At 34.9% G+C, this 12490-nt stretch overlaps 1 protein-coding gene across 12 annotated transcripts in view; it reads left to right on the top strand.

Moving 5' to 3' along the window:
* The first annotated feature begins 138 nt into the window (after positions 1–138).
* dclk1a (doublecortin-like kinase 1a) overlaps positions 139–12490 on the top strand; it is a 131300-nt gene continuing 118948 nt past the window's right edge. For 5 of the 12 annotated variants that reach the window (XR_012385926.1, XM_005172671.6, XM_009305445.5 and 2 more), the window contains exons 1-3: positions 139–259; positions 1185–1562; positions 4382–4725. Coding sequence is in view for 11 of the 12 variants with exons in the window: in XM_005172671.6 (XP_005172728.2) it covers positions 1205–1562; positions 4382–4725 (702 nt within the window). In the remaining variant the exon portion in view is untranslated. Of the gene's footprint in view, positions 287–1184; positions 1563–4381; positions 4726–12490 lie in introns of all 12 variants that reach the window. The other 7 variants (XM_073914041.1, XM_073914043.1, XM_073914049.1 and 4 more) reach the window with 2 other exon arrangements.

Here is a 12490-nt window from a genome sequence, read left to right as displayed (position 1 = left end):
TGAGAAAGCGGCCAATGTAAATCACAGAAAGACACGGAGGAGAGAGAGACACTCACACAAACACACACACACACAGAGAGAGAGAGAGAGAGAGAGAGAGAGAGAGAGAGAAGAGCAGCTGCCGACCGACCGACCAGCCTCCTCTGCGGGACAACAAAGGAGGTGCCGGACTCGCATCACATCACGACTCCTGTCAGCACACCTCAACATCTGAATCGTGAGCAGAAACCTTCAATATTCCCTAAATCTTCACCTTCAGGCAAGTACAACGGATTGTTTCGTTTCTGTAAGTAAAAATAAAGCGAGCCGAGAGCTGGCAAGTGTCTTGTCCTCTATCAGAATGTTTCGGTTAACCTAACTCATTTGAATTGTTCGGCTTGTCAGCTATGAAAGCTAGCAAATGTCTTGGGTTTACATTTATACCATAGCCTACATATTTTAACTCTGTTATGCCATTGTCAGTGACGCGACGCTTATTTAGTTATTTCTACGCATGAAGAAATTCAACTCAAAAAGAAACGTCTCGATTTTTTAATCTTTTAAATTAAAGTAGCTTAATTATCAAGCAAGTTTGCAAGCAGCGTCAAAATATGTGACTATTAGAGAGAAATGAAGAATTGAATTTAATATTTCACTATTATTTCCTTTTTTAAATATTAACAGTTTTACCTCTGTTTATAGTCTATTTAAAATATGTGATGGTTATTTTGCCATTTTTTAATTAAAGACGCTTTGTGTCTAAAATATCTTGATGTTACTGATTAAACATTAATTTGTTTTAAATTAAATATTAATCTTGGAAAAATGTAAACTTTTTGAAACTGATGTGGAGGCTATACATAGTTTTTTGACAGTCTAGTAGTTTACAGATAAATAAAAAATGTAATGTAAAAAATATTAAAAATAATAATATTATATGATTCTGAAATAATAATTATAGGCGATAATAGACTTTGAGCATAGGTTTTCACACAACACACGTTCGAGTTTGCCATGTCAAAGTAAGACTGTCAACATCAACAGGATGACAGGATTTAATGAGCTCTAAGAAACAAGTAAGCTGTCATTAAAAGGTTATTTTAGGAGCAGACATCAATTACATCCATGTCACTGAGTTGAGAGAGCATGAGAGGATTACCTGTACACGGTTAGTTTGGTAACGTCCTTTAATTTTTACGCTTTAGCCCTAATTTGACCGGACGACATGGAGGAGCATTTTGACGAGCGGGACAAACTGCAGCGCAACAGCCGGAGCGCAGGCCGGGCGAACGGGCTCCTCAGCCCCACTCACAGCGCCCACTGCAGCCTTTACCGCACGCGGACCCTCAAAACACTCAGCTCCGAGAAGAAGGCGAAGAAAGTGCGCTTTTACCGCAATGGTGACCGATATTTCAACGGGATCGTGTACGCCATCTCATCGGACCGCATCAGAACCTTTGACGCTCTGCTGGCTGACCTGACCCGAACCCTGTCCGACAACGTCAACCTCCCGCAAGGGGTGCGAATTATCTACTCAATCGATGGCAACAAAAAAATCACCAACATAGATCAGCTGGTGGAAGGTTAGTTGATTAATGTCTAACACACACGACTTTAAAAGCTGTTGTTTTGCTGTTGTTTTAATGCAGTTGTTTATCATTGTCAATCAACACTTTTGGTAGGAATAACTTCCGTTTTCTGTATAACAGTTCGCATTGCTTCCGGTTCAGGTTTGGTAGGTTTTGTACCAAACAATCAATAAGTTACTAAAAATGAGCTAATCGTTTGTTTACCACATATGTAGATGTATCTAAAGTAAATTTAAATCTCCATAAAATGGCATCAAAGGACATTTAAGACATCAAGTCATACTGCTAACAGTTTACCTGACGATCATTGATAATTCAGAGATCATTACTCAAAGCACCCCCCCCCCTCCCCAATAATATAGACTAATGATGAAGAAAAGAATAATAAGCCGAAGGAAAATGAGTGAATGAACTTTTGAAGGCAATAGTCTAATCTAAGGTATAGTTCAACCAAAAATAAAACTTTTGTCATATTTTTCCCACTTGCTGTTCTTTTGTTCTGTTGAGCAAATATATATTGCAGATAGAAACCTGTAGCCATTGACATCCATAGCAGGAAGAACAAATATTATGGAAGTCAGTGGTTACATGTTTCCAGCTTTCTTCAGAATCAAAATATCTTCTTTTGTGTTCAACAGAAAAAAAGAAGAAAAAAAACAGGTTTAAAACTATTCAAAGTCAGAAAATGGTGCCCTATTTTTAGGTGCACTATCCCTTTAAATGTTGAGAGTATAAGCAGGGTGCGAATTACAGGGGGGTTTGTGGGGGATTGACCCTCCTACCTAAGCCTTGACCCCCCTGAAGGACGTCAAAACAAGTTGTGTGGGGGTCAGCCCTTTTAAACTGAGAAAAAAGTTCACTCTGATCTGTAATTTAAATAATATGTTAATAATTAAAATAATAGACATCCTTTTGACCACCCCTATAACAGTTCATACCATTGTGAATGCGTATTCACTCCAATCAGTCCATGCGAAAAAAAAGTAATTTAAAGGTCTGAAACCTGCAGATTTAGAGCAAGTTTTCTCATAAAATAGGTGCTTGTTTCTACATATTGCCTAAAAGTAACTTCAAATTAGATGCATTATTTGCATAGTTAAAATAGCTAATCAGGGGTGCGTTTCCGAAAACCATCGTTAGCCAACTAAGGTTGCAATTTCCATCTTTACGAACATAGTTTGTTGATTTGGCATTTCCCAAATCCATCCTTCCAACGAATATTCGCAAAATTGTACACTTGCAACTACACCTCTAGAGCTGCAGTTAGAAACATACAGTAGTTCCTGGCTGTGTTCTATTCCCACTTGTCCCCCCTATGCCCTATTCATTTAGAACATTCTAACGTTTAAAGTGATGTTGAAGTGATTAAAAAAAAGCATTGAAGTCATCACTCTTAGGTGTGATTTGCTTTCAAAGTATTTATTACAGTTCATTTTTTGCAATCTTCATGTTTACAATTGCGTTCCCTTCGCAGTGCACTTTAAAAACATTGATGTCCTTTTGAACACAGCCGTGGCTCATGATGAAAGCTATAGGTGATTATTTAAAAGTGGAATTTATGTTGCGTCTCCAAAGCCTGTGAAAACAAAAACATAGCATACATTAATGCTTTTAATTTAAAGTAGCTTATTTATTAAATATCTGTACTGTATATGACATGGGCCTGCTGGTTAGAAAATTTCTGCAGAGGTTTACATGTTTCAAATTGTAAAAGTAGACTTAATAAAAAATAAAAAATAAATAAACAACATCCTACTTAATAATAATAATAATAATAATAATAATAATAATAATAATAATAATAAAATTAAGGTGGGACATTTTTTTTTAATTTTCTAATTAATATAAAATTTAATTTTTTAATAAATAGCCTCATTTTTTATTTATTTATTTTTTATTTATTTATATTATTCATATATTTCAATTAATATGAAAAAGGAGTGCATATTTTTACCAAAACTAATATTGGACTTATTTTTAAAGCGTGTGCTCTTAAAAATCAAATTTGCACAAAGCAATTATGTTGTTTTTTTTCTTTAAAGAAGTTGTTACCACCCCATTTAGAGCATCATTATGGGCGTTTTTATAACTTGCATGGTTCAAACGATGGATCTGCGACAGAGAAACTACAAGGTTTTGGGAAACACTCGTCAATACATCGTTCTTTTCCTAAAAAATGCATCGTACTATGATAGTTCAGCCGCGAGTTACGTCGTTGTTTGGGAAATGCACCCTAGGTCAGAATACACTAAATCACACAAAACACTGGAAACTTAAAAACATTTCATGAATAAATTAGATGTAATTTAAATAAACACATACATTTGAGTCACTTAAGCATGTATTACACAAACTAACATCACCAAAAAAGTTGTACAATGTATAATTTGCACACTGAGTATAAGATCGTCTATGTAAACAATTGCTAGATAGACATTTTCTGTCAACTAATCTGCTTTTAAGGATATCAAACTACAATATCATTGAAATAGTCATTGCATACTGTTTTATGAGAGACACAAATAGTGTTTGAAACATCATGATGACTTGAATGCACTTTGATTCCTATATTTAAAATTAGAGTAGTGGATGTGATGTGATGAAATGTGGGGCACTCAGTGATGGGCATTTAAGTCTGGATGACTTAAAATCAATGCATTTGCAACAGAAATGACAGCTCAATCGAGAGTGAAAAGTGCCAGACACTGCCTCAGGTCTTTCCTCTAAAAATGAACATTACAGACTCGTCACTTTCAGTGTAACGCTGTCAAATATCACACACTGTACCATTTCACCATGTTCTTCCATTTTAGGTGAGAGTTATGTGTGCGGCTCCACTGAAGCGTTTAAAAGAGTTGACTACTCCAACAACGTCAACCCTAACTGGTCTGTAAATGTGAGGGCCCTGGGCTCCAGCAAGTGCCCCACGTCTCTAGCCAGCTCCAAATCAGGCCCGCAGTTCAGAGAGAGCAAAGACTTCATCAGACCCAAACTGGTCACCGTGATCCGCAGCGGAGTGAAGCCACGCAAGGCGGTTCGCATCCTGCTCAACAAGAAGACGGCGCACTCCTTTGAACAAGTGCTCACTGACATTACAGACGCTATAAAGCTGGATTCGGGCATTGTCAAGAGGATCTACACCCTTGAGGGAAAACAGGTAGGAATGCTTATTTATTTTAAGAAATCTTGTTGTTACTTGTTATTTGGTTGAATACTGATGAGGATTTGAGCAACATGGGAGGCAAGAACACTAAAAGGTTTCAAGGGCTATCTAGCTCTTCCTCCCTAGCCCTACGCCTTTAAGCTAAAGAGAATTGGGACATACCTACCCCTTAACATGAACACACAAAACGAGGGGTAGAGGTAAGGGGAAGGGCTAAGGGGTAAAATTGGGATTAGGCCTAACTAGGATGCTAAATGCTACACCCTGTAGTGTGGCTTTTGAGCCCAGGGTAGTTAAGTTTAAGGGTTTCACATGCCCATTTCCAGCCTGGTCTTGACCAGTCTGGTTTAAGCTGGTCAAGCTGGTTTCAGCTGGTCGTCTTCCAGCCTGACCAGTTAAGACCAGGCTGGAAATGGCTGGAAACCAGCCTGGAAATGGCCAAAACCCCTCTAAAACCAGGCTGGCCGACCAGCTAAAACCAGCCAACCATCCTATGCTGGTTTAAGCTGGATTTTTCAGCAGGGTTGCTGGAATTCTATAAACAAGGGCACTTTCTGACCTCAACATAATCTCTAGTCTACAAAGGCATTCATTGTCACTTTTGCATGCGTTCTAATCTGTTTTGTTTATGCGGTTTATCCAGTCCCCTAAGGCACAGTTGCCACGGTTGCACATGCAGCGAGTGTATACTACTTCAATGATTGAATTTATTACACGTGCAATATATTCTGACCCCCATGTATTTAGTCTTTACACTCACCCTCTTGAACCACACTCCCATCTGGGTCACGGCACCAGAATGTTAAGGCCCTTTCACACTTCAAAGATGACATACCAATCTACTGAATAGTGGGTTGTGCCACTTTGCATCGAGGCACATAATTGCCAAAGGGGATCAGTGCTATTCAGTTTTGTCTGAAATCACTTTTCTTCTGTGATACACCCTGCTTTATCCGGTCACAGTCAGTGTGAAAAAGCTTTAAAAGAGATTTTTGTTTGTTTTGAAAAATGGTTTTGAGCAGTGTTGGACCAAGTCTCTAAAAATAACCCGCGATAGGTGAAATCCGCAATGTAGTCCACTTTATGTTTTACAATTATTATAGATGTTTTAAGGCTGTTAAACCCCTCACTACACACTTTATACATTTTTTCTCAGACAGGCATTTACATTTTCACACTTTTCTCTCTTGTTTAAACACTCTCAAAGTTTAAACTTTTGTAGAAATGTAAGTCCAGTATTTTAGAATGAAACCAAAGATCAAACCATCTTCATTTATTTATATCATAATGGCACCCTACAGGCCCGTAAATTTTACCATCCTTTAGCATGTCCAGAAGTTCAACTTTTTGTGCGATGGTTAGGATCTTCCTCTGCCTTTTGGGTGCTACAGCAGGTGCCTTTGATGGTGCAGAACGTTTCGTCAACATTGTGGGGAGAGAACTCGCAAACATAGGCAAGGCAAGGCAAGTTTATTTATATAGCACATTTCATACACAGTGGCAATTCAAAGTGCTTTACATAAACAAGAATAAAAGAAGCAAGTAAAAAAAATAAAAATAAAACTGATTAAAAAAACATAAAAACAGGTAAAATGTGATATAAAAGAATGAAGAAGAAGAGAAAAACATGATAGTGCAATCTGTCAGACGCAGCACAGTGCTCATTCAGTAAAGGCACAGCTAAACAGATGTGTTTTCAGTCTTGATTTGAATGTGCCTAATGTTGGAGCACATCTGATCATTTCTGGAAGCTGATTCCAGCAGTGAGGGGCATAGTGGCTGAAGGCGGATTCACCCTGCTTTGACTGAACTCTTGGAATTTCTAGTTTATATGATCCTAATGATCTGAGTGATGTGTTAGGTTTGTATTCAGTGAGCATATCTGTAATGTATTGAGGTCCTAGGCCATTTAGTGATTTATAGACAAGTAATAATACTTTAAAATCTATTCTGAATGTAACTGGCAGCCAGTGTAGAGACCTGAGGACAGGTGTGATGTGCTCTGATTTTCTGGTTCTGGTCAGAATTCTGGCTGCAGCGTTCTGGATGAGCTGCAACTGTCTGACTGTCTTTTTAGGAAGGCCAGTGAGGAGGCCGTTACAGTAATCCACCCTGCTGCTGATAAAAGCATGAACAAGTTTCTCCAAATCTTCACGGAACAGTGAAGATTTAGAGAAAGAACATACAGAACAGCACAGAGTCGTGCTGCTAGCAATCGATTTATGTAATTTTAGTAAGATTTATTTAAATTAAGCAAGCTGAACTCATTCTGTACTGTACAGGAGACACGCACGGAGGAGAGTAATTGCCAATGGTCTGCAGTCAGTCAGGACTCAGAACACAATGCGATGGAGAAAAGCATGTTAAATTGCATGAAAAAAAAAAACTGCGAGGCCACGAAAAGTGAACCGCGTTAAAGCAAGGGATGACTGTATTGCATTAAAAAAATGCTTAATGGGAACCTCAATTTTGAAAATGTGCAAGATGGGGAAGAGAGGGGAGTAGGGTGAGGTGGAGTAAACAGTTCTGAAGTTGAATGATATATATATATATATATATATATATATATATATATATATATATATATATATATATATATATATATATATATATATATATATATATATATATATATATGTATATATATATACTATTGTACCAGGCATGGGAGGCATGCATGCTAAGAAGGACAATAAAGAAAACATCCTTTAGCATTAGTTGCTAACAAATGTCTTAAGGCCTGGTTTATGTACACAACTCCTACTTTCTGGCCTTTCTTACACTGCCCTAAACCTCACTCCTATCCGGGTCACGGCACCAGATATTCTTAAAAATACTAATATTCAGTTTAAAGTGCAATAAAAATGCTTAACTAGGTTAACTAGGCAAGTTAGGGTAATAAGCAAAGTCATTGTATAAAAGTTTGTTTTGTAGACAATCAGAAAAAATATACTAAAGGGGGCTAATAATATTGACCTCAATGTGTTTAAAAAAATTAAAACATTTCATTCTAACCCTAATAAAACAAATCAGAGTTTCTCCATAAGAAAAAATATTATAGGAAATACTGTGAAAAATTCTTTGCTCTGTTAAACATCTGTTATCATATGAGAAATATTTGAAAAAATGAAAGAGAAACATGAAAGAGAGATCTTACATTAAGTGCCACTGAAAACTTGACATGCTAGCAAAACCGAAATGTCGTAAATGATTCACTTATCAACATCTGATCTTATTCGGTTGACTGAAACACAAACCTAAAGGTGCATTGAATTGTTCTGCTCTAGAAGAAAAGGGGGTTCAACTTCCAAACAGCGTGGCTCTTGTTATTTAATCTCTGAAATGAATTCATCCCGCAAGCCTTGAATTATAAATAATGAAGTCTCATTACTTGCAAACGCTGCAGCAGAAATCTCCCCCTAACCCGCAGCAAGATTTATGGCAGATCTAGTCTGGTTTATGAATGGGAATCTGTGTCTTTGCCCACGCAGACTCAAAAAGAGAGACACAGACAGAAATAACTCTGGCTTCTGCTCTCGTTTTAAAGTCCTCCCACCTTTTCGTGCCGTTTCAGAAGGACAGAAGGCCGTGACGTGCGCTGACGTGTAATTGTTGATTAATTCCTCAAAGATAAAATGCAGTTTAAAAGATCACTTGTTATTTTTCAGATTTAATCTGCAGTTTTTACAATTACTAATATTATCAGGATATAATTTGACTGAATGTACTTCTATTCATTTACATAGTTCATAAGTTCATTGCTTGTTTTCAGGCTGTGCATCATGTGCTTCAGAGGAAGGAAATTTGACCTTTTTTTAAAACAAATAATTCACATGACTCATTCATTCATTTTCGTTTATTTTAATCTCTTCCTTATCAGTGGTTGCCACAGCGGAATGAACCGCCAACCTATCCAGCATATGTTTTACACAGCGGATTTCAGCTGCAACCCAACACTGGGAAACATTCATACACACTCATTCACGCATACACTACAGCCAATTTAGTTTTTGTTCAATTCACCTAAAGCGCATGTCTTTAGACTGTGGTGGAAACCGGAGCACCCGGAGGAAACCTACACCGACATGGGGAGAACATGCAAAGTCCACACAGGAATGCCAACTGACCCAGTTGAGACTCGAACCAGCGACCTTCTTACTGTGAGGCAACAGTGTTAACCACTAAGCCATGGTGTCACCCGAGCTCACATGACTAATTTAGCTAATTTGTTTACTTGATACGTAATCTATAGCTAATGGTGAATTGACTAATATTTGAATCCTAATTAGGCCCACACAGAATCTGTGCCTGTAGAAATTCTGCAGATTTCAGACCCGATTAATATATTCTATTTATTTATGAATGTAAATGTGAGAAAATAAAATTGATTCAATTTTAATATTAATTTCAGTCATTTTATTGACTGATTTGTGTTCAATACAATTTGTAAAGTGATTCTTTTAATGTCATTTAGTAGTTGTAGTATTTTAGAAACTAGCTTTGTTTACCAAACAAGAGGTTCTAATTGGATTTGCATTATAAACCTTAAATAAACATTTTTTTTGTGTTAAGCTCCTATAATCCTAAAACCATTCAGAATGTATCCTCTTAATTATTATTGTTTTTAAAATTCTGTGCAGAAATAGCAAAAAAAAAAAGGTCAGATTCAGTCTAGCCTTGATTCATATTGCACTTAACAGAGATACAGTAGGAGCAAATTTTCATAAAATGTCTTTATCATGATATCAATGAGTGAAAAGTGAATATTTAAAAATGTAATTATTAATGCTGGGAAAAGATTCATAGTGATCAATTTCATCCAAAATAAAAATTATATCTGAAATGTTCTTCTAAAATGAGCATTTTATCTGTCTCCTATGTTTATATGTTGTTATTTGACTTTAAAGGCAATGAAAATAACCTATTCATCACCATAAAAATGAAATATCTGAAAACACACACACACACACACACACACACACACACACACACACACACACACACACACACACACACACACACACACACACACACACACACAAATAATAATAATAAAAATAGAAAAATGCTCATTTTAGATGAAGATTTCTGATGCCATTTAGAGGCTTTTGCATCTAAACTCCTCATATATTATACTGTATACAGTTGAAGTCAGGATTATTAGTCCCCCTTTTTAAATATTTCCCAAATAATGTAACAGAGCAAGGAAATGTTCATACATTTCATTATATGTCTGATAATATTTTTTCTTCTGAAGAAAGTCTTATTTGTTTTATTTAGGCTAGAATAAAAGCAGTTTTTAATTTTTTAAAACTAATTTTAAGGTCAATTAATAGAACCTTTAAGCTTTTTTTTCGATAATCTACAGAACAAACCATCGTTATGCAATAACTTGCCTAACCTGCCTAGTTAACCTCATTAACCTAGTTAAACCTTTAAATGTCACTTTAAGCTGTATAGAAGTGTGTTGAAAAATATCTAGTCAAATATTATTTACTGTCATCATGGCAAAGATAAAATAAAGCAGTTATTAGAAATGAGTTATTAAAACTATTATGTTAAGAAATACTGAAGAAATCATCTCTCCATTAAGCAGAAATTGAGGGGGAAAAACAGCCAGGCTGATAATTCAGGGGGATTAATCATTCTGACTAGTAATAATTCTGAAAGATAATACAATTAATTTCAAGCAAAATATTGCAAAAAAAAAAAAATTACAATCTAAAAAGTTTCAATTTGTATTGTATAAATTGTTTTGAAATGTTACTTTTTTTTTCTTAAAATTTTTCTATTTTTTAAAAATTTGTATTTAATATTTTTCTATAACATATAAATTTGAATGTACTAGTTTTTGGAGCGTTATCATAAGTTATTTTATTAGATGAGCTCCAGATTTGGTTTCAGTACTGACTAATCTAATGTATATGCACAATTATAATATTGTATAGCTTCCTATTAAAAGTATGAATTTTAAAAGACAGATTAGTGTACTTATATATGCTGAGCACTATATATGTGTATATATATATATATAATATATATCAATTAAAGATATTTAAATCATATCTAAATATAAATCAACGTCTTCTCAAATATATACAGTGAATAATTACATTTTATACATATATTAGGTAAAAACAAACTTTTATTTTGGATGCAATGAATCATGATTACTCTTTGCCCAGCACTAGTAATGATGTTTTAAATGCATTTATTTGTATATGGTTTGTCAAAATTTAACATTAAAAAGCTCATTTTAAGATGCATGAAATTAATAAGTTTGATGCTTGGTTTGAGAATCAAGTTAAAATCATGACCTTTTGTTAGAGAGGTCACAAATTTCAAATTGCATATTTGATAAGTAACCTAGAACTAATGTAAAATCTTCAATATTTTATGCATTTTCCTTAAATAATAAATATGTTTGAAGTCATAATCCACTGAAAAGCCATCAGCATACACTTAGAAACTTACATTTCACAAACAAATACAAATAAATGACACGTAACATTATTAATTAAAGATGAAATCTCATTTGTAATGTCGTGATCTGTACTGCAACTTTACACATAAAAAGCCATAATATGACATTTTTAATCAGGATTGAGTGTGGACTTTTATTTTACTATCATTAAGTAACTATTGTTTTTTTCATTATTGTTTTCACTTTTTAGATTTAATTAAATAATACAATAATAGTAAAACAAACATTATTCAAACAAAAATTACTTTAGTTTTATGCTTTTAATTTGAGTTGGCTGTAATATTAACCTTGACTGTATGTGCACATCTCTCAGTGTCTCAGCCAGGTGAAAATATGCAAATAAGGAGGCACCATTTGGCTGAAATTCATTAAAATCTAATTAATCTTCACACAGATCTGTTACATCACTCTCTATTGATCTCTGTGCCGGCGGCTCTGCCAATATCCCGCATCTTCAAACTTCATCTTTTTGATTTGAAAAGCCCTCTAAATCACCTTCAGTGTGGAAAACCAGAGCTTAGATTGGAAATACAAGCTTGTGCAGTCATGCAGAGGAAGATTTACTGGCTTTTTAAAGTAGATGAATTAAGGAACAAATATATATTTTAAATGAAATGGATGTAAAATATTAGCCCTTCTTTTAATTTTTTTTTTCTTTTTTAAATATTTCCCAAATTATGTTTAACAGAGCAAGGAAATTTTCACAGTATGTCTTATAATATTTTTTCTTCTAGAGAAAGTCTTATTTGTTTTATTTCGGCTAGAATGAAAGCAGTTTTACATTTTTTAAAAACCATTTTAAGGTCAAAATTATTAGCCCCCTTAAGCAATATTTATTTTTAATTTGTCTACAGAACAATACAATACAATGACTTGCCTAATTAACCTAACTTGCCTAATTATTCTGGTGGCCGAGAGAGCTTAACATGCTGCAATTTAAGAAAACACATGCAATTACAAAAATGCCAACAAATTGAGAAAAGGTTTGCACATTGCAAATTTCCACAATGCAAACACATAAAAAAACACGCTGCATTTTTTTTTTCAAACAATTTACGAAAATGCCTGCAAATTCTTTCAAACACTTTCATATAGCATGGAGCACAATGGAAAAGGGACCACAAAACATGACACACCCGGCTATTTACTGTAGGTCATGGTTATTTAGGCTAATAAAATACAAAAGAGAAGGGAATCAGGATGGTAAAATAAACAACAAAAAACTCACCCTCAAAGATCATCTACAATCTCACTGAACAATAGGCTGCAATTAAA

This window comes from Danio rerio, chromosome 10 (assembly GCF_049306965.1).
Source record: "Danio rerio strain Tuebingen ecotype United States chromosome 10, GRCz12tu, whole genome shotgun sequence".
Lineage (NCBI taxonomy): Eukaryota > Metazoa > Chordata > Actinopteri > Cypriniformes > Danionidae > Danio > Danio rerio.
This window is presented reverse-complemented; position numbering and strand designations above follow the sequence as displayed.